The sequence below is a fragment of the Hirundo rustica genome, chromosome 2, assembly GCF_015227805.2.
Source record: "Hirundo rustica isolate bHirRus1 chromosome 2, bHirRus1.pri.v3, whole genome shotgun sequence".
Taxonomy (NCBI): domain Eukaryota; kingdom Metazoa; phylum Chordata; class Aves; order Passeriformes; family Hirundinidae; genus Hirundo; species Hirundo rustica.
The window spans coordinates 27,075,585-27,090,397 of NC_053451.1; the positions used below are offsets into that span (position 1 = coordinate 27,075,585).

Consider the following 14,813-nt stretch of genomic DNA (forward strand, 5'->3'; position numbering starts at 1 on the left):
GTATTCGGGTTTCCTTGCTATGTGATGACCATTAACAAAACTACCCACAGGGTATGGTCTTCTTAACCTAAGTGAAATTACACTTTTACAGCATCTCCTTCAAGAAGAGAAGGGAAGTGAGTAAGCTGCTGTTTGGAGACTAAATCATAGGACTAAATGACAAGATTATTTGGGCATTGTTTTGCAGTTTATGAATAGCAGCCTGACCATCAGGTGGGGCTGGTAAGAAGAGGCAGGCACTGAGCTGTGATACAGGCAGTGGGTTTATTGAGCCTGAGTAAAGTACCTTCCCTCTCAAGGCCTGCTGACCACTTCTGAGACCAAAGTGTGAGTGGCACAAGACCTGATAGGTGCCACCATTCATTAAAGTTCTGAGACTCCATCCTAAAAGGTTGCCAAAATAACTTAAAGCAGAAGTCTGCAAATGTTGCTGTGACAGCCTTATTTTCTGTGGGTGCTTTCTGCAAAACAGTTACAGTAAAGATTTTACTAAAGCTTACTCTCCGCCCTCCAGAAAGAAAACAAAATGAAAAAAACCCCCAAATAAACTTATCTCAGCCTGAGGAAAATGTTGACAGTAAGTGATAAGACAAAGATCAAATCCGGTTAAAAAGTGCAACTGAAAGTGGTCATGCAAGAACACAGTAACAGACAGAAATAGATAGGAAGTGCCAGATAACACTTATTTAAAAAAAAAATAAAAAGGCTCTATCTCAGTTTAGTAACTTTGCTTCTAAATTTGAACCTGCCGGTAGTATCTTGCTGGTTTTCTTTTCCTCCTCATACTGTATGGTAGTTTTCTGTCTGGTGTCTACTTATCTGTTCCTCTTTCATTTCACATTACAAATCCAATCATCACTCCTCCTACAGGACTTTAGATGTGGTTTGTCTTTGCCAGGATATTCCAAGCTTGCTGGCAGTTTTCTAACCCGTTGCTGTTCTGCCATTCGCATCTTTTTCAGAAGGGGAGTTTGATTTTAGCACTCCAAGAAGATGGAGAATAGCTGGCTCTCTTATTCACAGTTTTATTAGTACAGCCAGAGAATCACAAGCCAAGGGATGGGTGAATCAAATCTCTTTGGGGGGAGTTAAGATTTGCCTGCTTTTAGTATTCTGAAGGAGCTGTTCTCAGCTGTATTGTGGGAAACCCTTTTCCTGTTTGTGTCTGAATTTCTGCCCGTGATCAGAGTTCTGGTCACTGTGTTAGATCAGACAAGGGAACAGATCTTGTTCTGCAATCAGAACTTTTGCTTTATGCAATTTTCCTTATCACATTCCTTGTTCTCTTTGTGAAGCCAAGCAAAATATCCTGGTTTTGGTGTGGGTAAGAAATAGTAACACAAGAAAAATCAGCTCATTTCATGTTTGTGCTACTGTGTGCTCTGGAACCAGCAGGAGCTCCTGAAGTCCTCATCCCCAGAGGGAGGAAAGCCTGAAGTGAGTCCTGCCATCAACACAGCTGTAGTACCTGGTCTGTATGGAAAGACAGACATGTTCCTTTTAGCTGATTTTCTTTAGCTCATCCTTTCACCAGCTCACCTCCAGGTCCTACCACCCAAAGCCAAAGCTGATGAATACTGAGGGCAGCTGTCCCGTGCTTTGGCTGTGTAAGCCCTCCTTATTCCAGGTCTGCAGGGGATTGCTCAGGCTGGCAGCTCCCTCTAGCCATGTTCAAGGTGCCTGTGGTATTTACTGGAGACAGCACACTGTACTGTGGAGTTGTGTGGGTAAAGTGGGAGCAAGCAAAGCTTGTACTGTAGCAGGTCTTGTGAGCAGGGAGAGAGGAAAAACCTGTGCTGCCTTGCACCCATAAACTGCAGCCCAGGTCCAGAGGGTGCACAGGAAAGAGAGCGAGGGGACAAGTAAAAGCTGACAGATGATGGTGCAAGAGAAGGATCTCTGTGGTTGCAGAAAGTGATGGGAGAAGCCATCAGGGAGCCTGTGGGAGGGACAAGCCATGTATCCCAGCTGAAGATGGGGATGGGGAAAGGATGGGCAGAGAGGAAAGACACAACACATTCCCCCATTCTGGCAGGCTCAAGATAGGTCTGCTGCTGCAGCCAAACTCCCTGAGAGGGCCTCCGTATATTGTACACATACACGTCATACAAGTTTCCCTTTCCAGGCTTACCTCCAGACCCAGCAGTTTCCAGTCGCTTTATAGAGGTTTTATATTGCCAGCAGGTACAAGGGAAGAAGAAGCATCCAGTGACAGGCTGGAAAGGAGGATGACACTGACTCTGCATTCAGGCTCATCGAGTTAGTCACCTTTGTAATTCTGAAATCTGTAGCAGAAGAATAGTGAGGGGCTACCAGAACAGGAACACAGCAAGGAAGGCAAATAAAGTGTATTTATTCCTTCCCACTTTTCTGAATATAGATGAAGATAGGCGCTGCCTCTTGTACTGGAGACCGATTGCAATGAAGTCCTGGCTGTAGAAGCATTATGGTCCTTCTCATGTAGAGCAGGAGAAGATACTCAGGACCTTTGGAAAGTTTGATTTTCTGTGAGCAAAATGGCCTTTTAAATAAAGGAATTGGGCTATTGTCATCAATAACTGCTAAAGTGGCCTGTTGGTTTGGTACATAAATGGGATCTAAGCTGAACTGGCTAAAAAAAGTGTCAAAATATGTGGGCTTTGGTTAACATTTCAGGCAATACATTCCTTTGAAGTGTGTCTCTCTGGTCCCTGGCAGTTCTGTCCCTGTGCCAAGGTGACAATCAGTACCATGATAAGCACATGAGATAGCCAGGAGCAAACACAGACCCTTTCATGCATCCCAGGGACAGAGAGAAGCAGTTGGATTAGCCATGCTTTCAGTCCATTCCTTGACTGACACAGCTGCTGCAGGACCCCCCTGGTGCACCAGGAACGATGTTGAAACTCTCCTCTCCCCCATGCCTGTGGTGTCTGGGTGGTGTTGAACCCTACCTGTCACTCCGATGTTGACCACAGCCTTGGCAATGCTGTTCTCAATCACGCAGGTGTAGGTGGCGTTAGCAGTGATGTTGTGCAGGAGGGAAGTCACCTTCACAGTGATGTTTTCGGGGTTCAGCTCGTAGCTGGTGTTGGCAGCGTGGGGCAGGTTCTCCCCAGTGTCACCGTGGGCCGCCCAGCGCACGGCAGGGCAAGGGAACCAGCGCGGGGCTTCGCACTGCAGCGCGTCCCCACGGCTGCTGCTCTCCACCTGCACCATGGGGATGCTGAAGGCTTTGGGAGGGAAAACAGGGAGAGAGTCAAAACAAGGCAAGTGATAGGAACTGGGCACAAAATACCCAAATGCATCTACCAGCCTCAGGTATTTCTAGGCTGCTTGTTGCTTAGCAGCACAGCACCGCCTGTAGCCAAGCCAAAAACAGGCTCAGACAGAGCCTGGTGCAGGTTGGGCCATGGGAGGATGGCTACAAGAGATCTAAGGACTCCTGGTACAGCTTGACAGGATCTGCTGAGATTGTGACACAGGTTTAGTGCCTTTTATTCTTAATAATGGGGGAGAGATGATTCACAGTCTCCACTTGCTGAGAAGGGGGCCGGACCAACACCTATGGCTTCACAGAGTTGCAGAATTGTTAAGGCTGGAAGAGACCTTTAAAGATCTAGTCCAACTGTTAACCCAGCATTAAGTCCACCACTACACCATAACCATAAATGCACATATTTTAAATCTCTAGGGACAGTAAGTAACTTCACTACTTCTCTAGGCATCCTGTTCCCGGGCTTGATAACTCCTTCCCATGAGCAAATTTTTCTTAATATTCATCTAAATTTCCCCTGGTGCAACTTGAGGCCGTTTTCTCTCCTGAGCAATCCCCTGCAGACCTGGAATAAGGAGGACTTACACAGCCAAAGCACGGGACAGCTGCCTTTAGTATTCATCAGCTTTGGCTTTGAGTGCTAGACCCTGGAGGTGAGCTGGTGAAAGGATGAGCTAAAGAAAATCAGCTAAGAGGAACACGTCTGTCTTTCCACACAGAACAGGTACTACAGCTATGTTGTAAATAAAACTCATTACAACATTTCCCATGTTCCTTCTAATGCCTCTCTGTGTGGATTACTCAAGCAACACAAAAGCAGGCAGATCCATAAGGTTTCAGAGAGGGATAGGGGAAAAACTCCCCATGGAACATCGGCAACCCTCAGGATTGAGCCAAAACCCTCTTTCACTTGGAGAGGTCTGAGGGCTTTTCCTCACCCAGTTTGAGCTGTAGGGCAGCAATTCTGGCCACAGGGATAAGAGGCAGGGTGCAAAGACTGCAGTCTGGAGGAGACCCTCAAGAGGTTCACTCATCAGTCTCAACATGAGGTGACCACTTGGGAGGTGACTTGTTACTACAGCTAGATTCATCTCACTGGAAGAGGCTAAAGATCTGGTGGTTTCCAGATCTCTCCTGGAGTACTCTTGTAAATATGTACTGTTTCAGATAACTATGATATCAGAGGTTTGTTGCTTTGGTAGTAATTTTAAAAAGCTGAATACTTTAGAAAAAAATGAGAAAAAATTATTAAATACACTAAATTTTTTACTAGGCAGGGTATATCTCCAGCACTTCTGGGTGGAGATATATCCTAATTCTAGAGAGAAAAAGCTACCGTGTTATCAAAATTATAACCTTTTCTGGAGCAAGGATGTCAAAAGAGAGGGTAAGACTGTACATATCCTTGTAAAAGCCAGAAAAATACCCTGCTCAGGGATGCAGCACGATCATAAGCACAGGTAGGTTCAACCAAGACACACTAGCACGTGTTTTGCAGCAGCATTTTGCTCCTTGCAGCCCTCACCTCCTGTCCTGTACCGCAGCACCGCTGCCCCACTCCCTCTGGCTGTGGTGACAGAGCACTGGTAGGTGCCAGCATCAGAGAGCTGCACATCCCTCAGCTCCAGGGAAGCATTCCCGCCGATCACCTGCTCCACAAACAAGGCCGTGCGGCCCTGAAATGAGGGATCTTGCTCTTGCAGGTGGTCCTTCCCACCCTTAAACTCGTGAACCAGCCCAGCTACCCCCTCCTTGGCCCACTGGATTGCTATGCTGTCCCTCCGGATGTCGGGCTCAAAAGTGCAGCCCAGGATGCCGCGCTGGCCAATGTTCCCTGGAGACGTCAGCACCGTCACACTGATGGAGTGTTTTCCTGCAAGGAGAGAGCAAGGAAGCTGGAGAAAAGTGAGGCAGCAAGGCTGGAGAAAGGCCAGACTGCCCTGTGGCTGTCATGGACCAAGCCTGAGGCTGAACAGGCACTGGCACAGGGCAAAGCCACCAGTGGCAGCTGCCAGTGCTCCCATGGATTGTATGCCAAGATAAAGCACAGGGGTATTTCTTTAGCAAAAGAGTGTTTCAAAAAGTAGCTCTCCTAACTTGTTTGAGAAGAATTCATGTGGTATTTTCTTCTTTACTTACATGTATCAGGGATTTTTCTCTTTGCAGGCACCAGAAAAGGGTGATTTTTATGTCTTTTCTTAGTCAGGACCTCCCTTCATGCAATGTAAATGTGATTGGAAGGCATAATGCCAGCAGAGAAATAGCAGCTCTTTCCCCATCACTGAAACCCAACTATTTTTGCTTCATTTAAGAAAAGCCAGCATCTCAAATCCTAAGATGTGAGCCTGAGAATTCCCAGAGCCAGGTCTTGTTTCCCATACAGCCCTTCCTCACCCATCCTCACTCAGCACATTCCAAGGAAGCTGTATTATGGCCAACACCAAAGCAACACATTTTTCTGTCTGTGAGGGACCTGGGAAAGGTGTACCATCCTGGCAGATGGTCTCCGATTTCACAATAAATACCATCCCATCATCTCATCGTATCCCAGAGAAGGAGCAGAGCATGCGCAGGACTTTATGTGTAGGTTTGGGACTCCAAGCCCAAGGAAGTTTCAGCTGACATGCCACTACACTTCCAGCAGCACAGGCTGCACCACATCTACCTAGCCTTTGTTAAAGGGCAGTAGGTGGCACTTCCACACATGATCACACCTCAGCCCAAGCACGGGATGGACACACGGAGGTAGAGGCAGGGCAGAACTTCATCAACACCCCACCAGTAACTGCAAGAAATCTGAGCAGTCACATACCTGAGACACCAAAACCAATGATCAGGGCGATCACTGCAGCCAGAAGGACAATGACTGTAGTCATGCTATTGGGGGAAAACGAAAGGACAACATTAGAGCACAGCCCACCTCCTCCACAGCCCGCACCTGTACCGTCCATCTGCAGAGCTGTCTGCAGGAAGGAGGTGGAGACAGGAGAGCCACAGACCCAGAATGAGGCAGATGGGTGAAGCACATGACCACAGTAGTGATGATCATTCAGGTGAGCAGCACTTGTCATCAGCAGTGGGGGACAACATGGCAGGAGACCCAGGCTTTGCCCTTGAGAGCAGGCAACTGGCCCCAGTGCAGGATGCTTCTCTCCACATTATTCCCTGGGGCATAAGCACGTCAGGCAGTCCCTGCTGGCACTTGTGAGTGACCAGGGAGTGAGCAAAGCCCCTGACCCCAGGAGACACCCAGAACAAGGCAGAGAATGTGCAGGAGGGGTCTGGAAACAGGACCATTTTTTGGAGCTGGTTAGATTTGGGATGCTCCATGTGGAGATGATAATGGGCTGTAGCATGAGAGACTGAGGAGGAGAGGACCACTTGCCAAGCCACATAAGTGGAGCAGCCACGCCAGAGGAGAAGAAAGGCGGCACGTCATGGATCAGCACAGCTCCAGCCTTGCCAGGCACAGCCCAGCGTGGACAGACCCAGAAGCACGGCTGGGTATGGACTCCCACCACAGCCAGTGGAGCCCTCGTGGTCACAGGCACATTTTCCTGTGGACTGAGAGGTTGTGGCAGCAAACAGCTCCCAGCCAGAGCAAGCCCAGAAGCAGCTCCCCACAAAACCCACAGGCACATCCTGGGGCTCATGCCCAACAGTGTCACAGAGCCTCCTCACAGAGGAGAAGCCCAGAGAGCTGCGGGCTGTGAGAGGTCGCTGCTTTTCTGCCCACACAAAACCAGCTGCTCAGCTTCAGCAGCATTTACTGGTTTGCAGCACACTTTGCCAACACACTGGGCAGCCTCCCGCAGGAGAGTCCCTCAGTGTCCCTACAGCCATGGACTCCTCCCACCGCTGATGTGTGCCTGCATCTGTGACTTGCTCAACTTCCACGAATGCCACGATCACAGGGCTGATATGGAACTCTAGAGAATCGTACCATGGGAACAAGCCTCTCCCACAGGGACAAGCAGGGAAGGGAGAAAGGGAAGGTGGGCTGAAAGAGGGAATAGAGAAAAAGGGAGATGTTGCAGACTTGTTTGCTCTCCCACTGACTCCTTTGCATCCTCATCCTTAAAGCCAGTGGGAAGTTGTCTGAGGAAGCCCTGTTTGCACATGCTCAGAAGGGAACAGAACTCTCACCAAAATGTGAGGTACCTCCAGATAAGGGTTCATACAAATCCATATATCCATTCACATCCATATCAAGCTCTGTCTAGATGCCCTCAGAGCTGGGAGATATCACATTTGGCTTCTTCTCTGATGTCACCAGCTTTCAGTCATGGCTGGGATGGACAGCAGTTCTCCACCTAATTTCTCATGATGGATCACAGCTGACCCTGCTGGGAGAAAAGCCATGGCTATCATCCAGCCATGGGCACCAGGCAGCTGGGGACCAAGCTACTGCTTCCCCCAGGGCCCTGCAGGATGGGGGCTTTGATGGCTCCTGTGGATCCTGCAGAGCGAGAGCTTCCAGCAAAGCCTTGCCATGTCCCACGGGGCTCAATCCCAAGTCACTCAAGGTCCCAGCCAGGCTCGCCATGGGACAGCCTGTGCTTTCCTGTTCTGAGGAAGATGCCAGGTGTCTCATGTAGGTTGAATAATATCCATCTCCTGGATGGGCTCTACCAATTTCCACCCTGGGAGTTGATCCCAGAGTGAGATAGCTGCTATAAACTCAGCCAAGGTTGCCATGACAAGCCTTCGCTCTCACACCTGGGAAGCGCAAAGCAGCCACACAACAGCCGTGACTCACCTTTATCCCCATATCTTACAATCCTTCTTCCCGAGGACAGGCAGGAAAGAAATTGCTCAGTCAAGGGATGCTGCCAGAGGGTTACAGTAAATGCTGGCAGGTATGGCAGAGGGACAAGCAGCCAGGATGTCCTCCTGTGCAGTCTCTGAATGCTTCAAGTGCCACCACATTTACCTCAGGTCCTTGAAAGTACCATCTGGCCTGAATATCACCTCTGCCCTCACACTCTTCTGTCCAAAACCATCCTCAGCTTACTCACAAACACAAACCAGCACAAACAGGCCACACCAATGCTTTTGTCCTGTGCTGGTGCCACCTTTCCCAAGGCTGCAAAGCACTGCTAGCTTTGCACCCAGAGAGCAGCTACCCACCCCTGCTCCAGAGCACCAGCAGGGCTGGTTGAAAAAGCTGCTCATTTGTCACAGGGGGAATGGCAATTTTGGGTATGCAGATGCCACTGCCCACTTCAACACCCCTTGTGAGGGACAAGGAGAAATTAGTCCCTCTGGGGTTTTCTCCACGGAAACGGCGAGATCCAGGAATCACAAGATCCTTACAAACATTTGCTGTGTGCCCACTGCTGTGTGTAATGGGTGGATCTGGAGTTCAGAGTGAGTGAGAGGAACCTGGCATCCTAACCACATGCTGGTGGTAGCTGTGTCCTGCAGCAGTCCAGTTCAAGCACTCCAAGGGAAAAGCAATTTTCTGTGCATCAGCACCCCTGGTACCTCCTGTGTTTTAAAGGCATAGAAACAGACTGACGTAGCTGGGGCTGCACCAGTCCGAGCCCTGACACCGCCCTCAGTTCCCAGTGCCAATTTGGCAACCTGTGGGATGCTGCTCTGTGCCTCCTACCTTATTTTCCATTGTCTTGTTCCCATGAGCCAAACTTGGAATCAAACAGGAATCAAATTCGGCATTAAATTCTGTTGCAGCAGCCCTCTTGTTAGAGGGTAGAAATGAGCCAAGATATAGACTTCTTGCTCACCACAGCATGAAAAGGGTCCTAGTTTACTCCTCTTTACAGCTCGGCCATCCTGACTCCAACCATTCACTGACTCTGGCTGCAGCAAGCTCCTGCTGTAGGTTTCCATTGCAGCCTCTGACTGCTGGCTGTTTCCTGCTAAATTATGACTGCAGGTGTTGGTTTGCAGACTCAGAATACAGGCTTTTACCCAGCTAGACTGTGACTGCAGGTTCCAACTGCAGACCCAGAGTGACCTCACAGCAGTGATTCTTTCTCCCCAGGACGCTTCTCCTTAATGATGATTTTCTTCACCAGCTAACCCACTCCCTTTTATCTCACTTATCTTTATTGGCTATAGCTGTGACTCATCAGGGGAGAGGCTGTATTGGGTAATTAACACAGCTATTACTTATCAGGGGCGAGGTCACATGTATTCCCTCCTACAAAATTCATCCATTCAGTACCAGCCTAAATGCTGCTGGCCACAGCCCGGGGACACGGAGAGGCTGTGATAGGCAGCAGTCCTAATCCTCCAGATCTCTAGCTCCACTTGGACAGCGGTAACCCAAAACAGCAGGGTTTTTATTCCAATATGCAGCTGATGATTGCAGAACCCAACACTCTTCAGCACTTCGGGGGTTTTGTTGTTTTCGTTGGGGATGTTTTGGTTTTGTTTCCTTGGTTAATTTTTTTTTTTTTTTTTTTTTTTTTTTTCCCCCTGAAATCAGCAGAAATCTCCCGCTGCTTCTCAGAAACTTCCTGGAAATTTCACCCCTCTCTCTGGTCTGTTTCTGCATTTCAGGATTAGCCTGAAGAGCAGATGTCCCTGAAGGAAGCCTGCTTCACCCAGTAACCTGCTGCTGCCTGGCAGAGGGCAGAGGCGCTGGCAGAGCAGGAGGAAGGTTTTCAGAGCAGCAAGGGATAGATGTGCATTTTTTCACACCTATCAGTTATTTCATTCCCTGACAAAGACTGGCTGGGCTGCCTCTTGAGAGTAACAGAGCTGGTTATTGTGTGCATTCCAGACACATGAGGAATACAGTGCCCAGGGAATATTCACACTCTGACATTGTGTCTACAGGCAACCTCAGTTCTGTCAGTGGAAGGGTGCAGATAATATTGCTATTTAGTTCTTCCTTGATGCTCCATGTGACAAAGCTCATGTGTGAGGTCTCTTCTGCTCACACGTGGCCTGTCCTTCTCCCCACTGCTGCTCGTCTCCGGTGGGACAGATACTGGTAACAGCTGAAATCTTTTTCACAGAATAAATGCCAGCAGAACTGTCCCACACACCACTGGAACCTCTGTCTCCATCCAGCCTGGAAAGTCCACACTTGGCATGGAAAGACAGCTTGTTGCTGCCTATGTTCAAGCAGTAAAGTTTGGATGAAAGCTCAGTCCATGCTGACTAGAGGAAGAAAAATTTGCCCTTTTATCCATCTGATGGGGCTTATTTTTAACTAATCAGGAGATAAGGACACAAGGTAGATCTTTTTATGGCTTCTTTTTCCAGTCGTAGCTCACCAGCACTTGGTCAATAGCTCCAAAGGAAATGGGGTAATTGAAATGAGAGGCACAAACCACTTTGAGAATATCTTCCCAGCTCTTACTCCTGCAAGGAAACTTCTGGAGGACAGTTTCTTTCTCCCCACAGCAGGCTGATGTGATGAAAACACAAGCAGCTGTCTGAGGACCAGCAGAAGAGGGCTACCTTCCTCAAGCTATTGAACCCCCAAAATACAACAGCAGGAATACACCCTTCCTCAAGCATTGCTACCCCCATCTGCCACAGCATTCAACCCTGGGTTAGCAAATTCTAGCAAATACAGAATTCTAGGACATGCATCTCCCTCTTGACTACAGCTGATGACCTGCACACGGGTGTCTGACACATACACGGCCTTACAAATTGTATAAAACAAGCTGCACTGGTATTTAGGTAGCTTGAGAGAGTGCAGTACAGTCAAGCTGCTAAAAACTGCTGTCTTGGGAGCTCCTGGCAGCAGGGCAATACATCCCAAGAGTCTGAAAAATGCAATTCCCTCCCCTCTGCCAAGGCAAGTGCAGATAGTACCATACCTCCAGAAAATGACCTGGCCTTGGGATGCCATGGTCACAGCATCTGCAGAGACAAGTCAAACACCAGGTGCCTGAAGGTCCCACACTGTCCAGCACAGCCCCTGTCCATTGCATGGTACATCCTCCCAAACTGTCCTGCTTAAATAACTGAATGCAGCTAAGGAGTGGTGAGCACAAGCACTGAACTCTCAGGAATGAGGAAACACTGAGCATCTCAACTTCCCCCTGCCCAGGGCACTCATAAGCAGGGAGGCCTGGTTAGACACTGGGGCGACAGGAGAGACCTCCTACACATCCATTTCAGAAACATGTCTTATTTAAGTCAAAAAATAGCACAGCCTGTGGTTTGGTAGCCAGCTAATCCTGGGCTCAGAATGCACAAGTGTCCCAGGAGATCTGCAGCTTACCCATCACTGAGGGGCTGTGTCATAACCAGGACTAGCTCAGGTCTCCCTACAAAAATCTCCAACCACTTTCTTGGCACTGGGCAGAAAGGTCCCACATGCAGGTCCCACTCCTGGCCCCATTTGCACTGTGTTTCCCCTGCATCTCTGTGTTGTGCTAAGAGGCTCCTACGAGCTCAGCAGGGCTCTCAGAGCCACACAGGTTGGGCAGCAGCCCCTTTTCTGACTGCTGTTTAATCCCAATGAACTCCTTCAGGCCAAACCGCCTCTGCCCACCTGCTCCTGCTGCTCTCAGGTCTGCCAGTGTGGTGCACTTTGAAGTGTGTAAAGGAAAGAAACTGGCACCTGCGAGACCCTGCAGGTCTTTCCCTCTGGGCTTGGTCTCAGACAAGGCTGGAGGCAGGATAAGCAGCTCTTGGGCATGACAGGTTGAGAAGGGCAGAAAGGTTGTGAAAGAGTAGAAAAGGGAAGGCAGCTTGCACCACCATGTTCAGTTTCCCGAAAGGGAACCTGCGTATCCTGACATCTACATCTGGACTGTGTTCCAGGGAGGATGGGAAAAAGGGGATTTTTGTCAGTCTGTAGCTATCTGCAGCAAGTTTGGATGGTTAGTGGGAGTGAACAGCTTTCCCCATGCAGAGCTGAGGATGCCCAGAGGAACTGGGAACAGTCCAGCATCTAAAAAACCCCAAACTACTCTCTCTGCAATAACCAGAGGTTAAAATCAAGAGCAATCAATATTGGTCAGTGATGAAAATTGGAAAAAAAAAATCATTATTTGTCAGAATTCTGCTGATTATTAAGCCTCTCATAATTTAGCAGTACAGTACAAGAAGCTAAGAATAGCTCTAGGCCACAGCAGCCTGGTGGGAAATGCACATTAAGAAATATCCTGTTGCCCCCAGTGACACTTGATTAATGGCTGTGGTGACACCTGATCTACAGCTACGTGTGCAGTGGGCGGACAAGGCGTCCCCTTTCTGCTCCAGTTAACTCCAGGTCAGCCACAGCACACCCCATTGCACAGTCAGCAATCAGGTTACTTCCATGCTGGAAAAACACGTCTGCTTCTGGGGCACAGGCAGCCCCAGCAGGACATGGGCAAGTCCTGTTCCTCAGGGCAACACCACGTTCATTTCTGAGCAGCTCATGCTGGAGCCTGCTCCTGTTTGTATGCTCATACTGCAAAAAAACCCCAAAAGGGGTTCAGGATACTTCCCAAAGAAACCAAGGGTCTGTGACTACAGGATCTGCCCAGCTCTTACCAACCTTGAATTTATTAGCAAATCCAATCAAATGTGACAGCAGGGTCTGGTCCCACATGGTCTGTGAGAGCTGGTGAACACCTGGGACACATCAGCTGCCTTCACTGCGGGCACAAAGTGCTACCAGCTTTGCTGGGCCCAGCAGCTGGTACCCTACAGAAGAGTTCCCCTGCTTATGGGAAGTTCACACCTTATTTCAGTGTCACTGGAATGCTGCAGGAGCTACCAGTGAAGGAGAAGATGGAGTTGTGGCAAGCTGACCAGCAGCCAAGTTTGACAGAGCATTCCACAGAGGTGTAGGCAGCTACCAAGCTGAAAGAGATAAAAGCTTTTCTTGGGGTTTAACCCAAAATGTAGGATATCTTTCCCACGTTATGATCCCACATCTGTAACAATGATGTTGAGAGGTGCTTGAGAAGCACCACAAATGAGAACACTTGTGATCTGGAAGGAGGAGAACTTGACACTGCCTTGCTGGCAATATCTGTCCTCAGCCTCACCTGCCTGTGAAGGGAAGCTGGAAGAAGCAGCACTCAGAACAATCCCTCACCTCTCAAAAGAGGGAGGTGCTGAGCCACCTGGGCTGCAAACACACAAAGTTTGTCCTCCACAAACTGCACGTGCATCTGTCCTGACATGGCATTCCCATCAGTGCAACCCTGTGAACCACTTTCTGCTCTGGGAAAAAATAAGCCCATCTGAGCCAGAATCCGTTCTACTCCTGAGATCTTCTGGGACAAAATACACACCTGTGAAACAGAGGCACAAGTGCAGTTGTGTCTCCAGCATGCTTTGACTCTCAAAGGAGAGATTCCTTAGCCCGAGCCTGACACTGGAAGCACCCCACATGGAGTCTTTCAGGCTCCAGGCATCCTTCCAGGATTTTTACAGTCTCTTGCTCTTCATGGTTTTTCTCCCAGCTACACTGCTCTCCCTATTGAGGGAGTAAATCCACTTCTCTTGACTCCCAAAGCCCCACTCCACGTTCATTTTTTTCCCCAAATTTTGGAGACAGGCAATTTTATCAAGAGCTTTTGGCTTGGGGGAGAAAAAAAAAAAAAAGTACCTACCAGTGCAGTTCTGTCTGCACTGCATTAATGTCTGTCTTGAAAACACCTTTATTATTTCAAGGACCAGCTGGACAGAAATAACATCATATGGCCCAGCAGACTAACTACAGTTCCTAATGCACCCCCTGACCCAGCTGTTTACCAACAGAGCACTGGAAGCCCATCTTGGGAATGGTTGTTGGGGTCCAATGTCAGACTCCAGCAGATCAGAAGGATGTGTTAATTTGCAGAGTACACTAAATTATAAAAGGCTGATGGTAAAGGCTGCTGGCAAATAATGGGAGGACACTGATCTAGCCCCCTCCCCGCTAAGTGAATAAGGTCATTAAATGTCTTTTATCAAGATGTTTCTTCAAGATATCCTCATCCACAACAAACACCAAGCACACAGTGGTAGCTAGCCAATACCTCCTAATCCCTGGGACCAACTGGGCCTTCAAGTCTAACAAAAAGAAAAAAAATCAATACCAGGACCCAAGCTGTCCAAAACCTGCTCTGCCCACATCAAATGGAGAGCTGCAGTTCCCTGAAGGGTTTAAATTTCATTGGTGCAATTCTGACAAACAGATTCTTGGAAAGCATCAGCGACAGGGTGTGTAAGGGATACCTAACACAAAGAGAAAACACATTCCTCTGTCTGAGAGGACTAAGATGTTTTTAGTCAGAAATTATCTGCCTAGAAGGTAGCGCTGTCCTTACGTGTTCCCTCTACAAGACAGCATGGAGGTTCTGAGAAAAAAACAACACAGCTAGTGGGGTGGGGGAGCAAGAATTAGAAAGACACAAAAAATTAGACATTTTGGTTTATGTCACATTCTGCACTGAACATTGGCTCCGTTGAGTTGCCATTGACATAGCAAGGATGAGAATGAGTTACTATTTGTTCTATTAAAGGTTAACTCAAACTAAACTTTCACTTTGAAATTTCAGACTCAGCAACTTGAAGATTCAAACTGCCTAGACTTCCTTGATTGTTTGACAGGGAAGCTTTCTGGATGATTAATGGAAAGCTA

At 48.5% G+C, this 14,813-nt stretch overlaps 1 protein-coding gene across 4 annotated transcripts; it reads right to left on the bottom strand.

Moving 5' to 3' along the window:
* Positions 1 to 119: 119 nt before the first annotated feature.
* VTCN1 (V-set domain containing T cell activation inhibitor 1) lies at positions 120 to 9,270 on the bottom strand. Of its 4 annotated transcripts, none has more exons than XM_040055647.2 (7): positions 9,004 to 9,266; positions 8,871 to 8,904; positions 6,069 to 6,133; positions 4,782 to 5,129; positions 2,934 to 3,212; positions 2,132 to 2,285; positions 120 to 461 (listed from the first exon to the last, which is right to left on the bottom strand). In XM_040055647.2, exons 1-6 carry the CDS (start codon positions 9,107 to 9,109, stop codon positions 2,170 to 2,172), a joined length of 948 nt encoding a protein of 315 aa, XP_039911581.1. In that variant the 5' UTR covers positions 9,110 to 9,266; the 3' UTR covers positions 120 to 461; positions 2,132 to 2,169. The 4 variants fall into 4 exon arrangements, with proteins under 4 accessions (XP_039911581.1, XP_039911580.1, XP_039911583.1 ...); XM_040055646.2 differs by having other exon boundaries at positions 120 to 1,473; XM_040055649.1 differs by lacking the exon at positions 8,871 to 8,904 and having other exon boundaries at positions 120 to 1,473; positions 9,191 to 9,270.
* Positions 9,271 to 14,813: the final 5,543 nt, after the last annotated feature.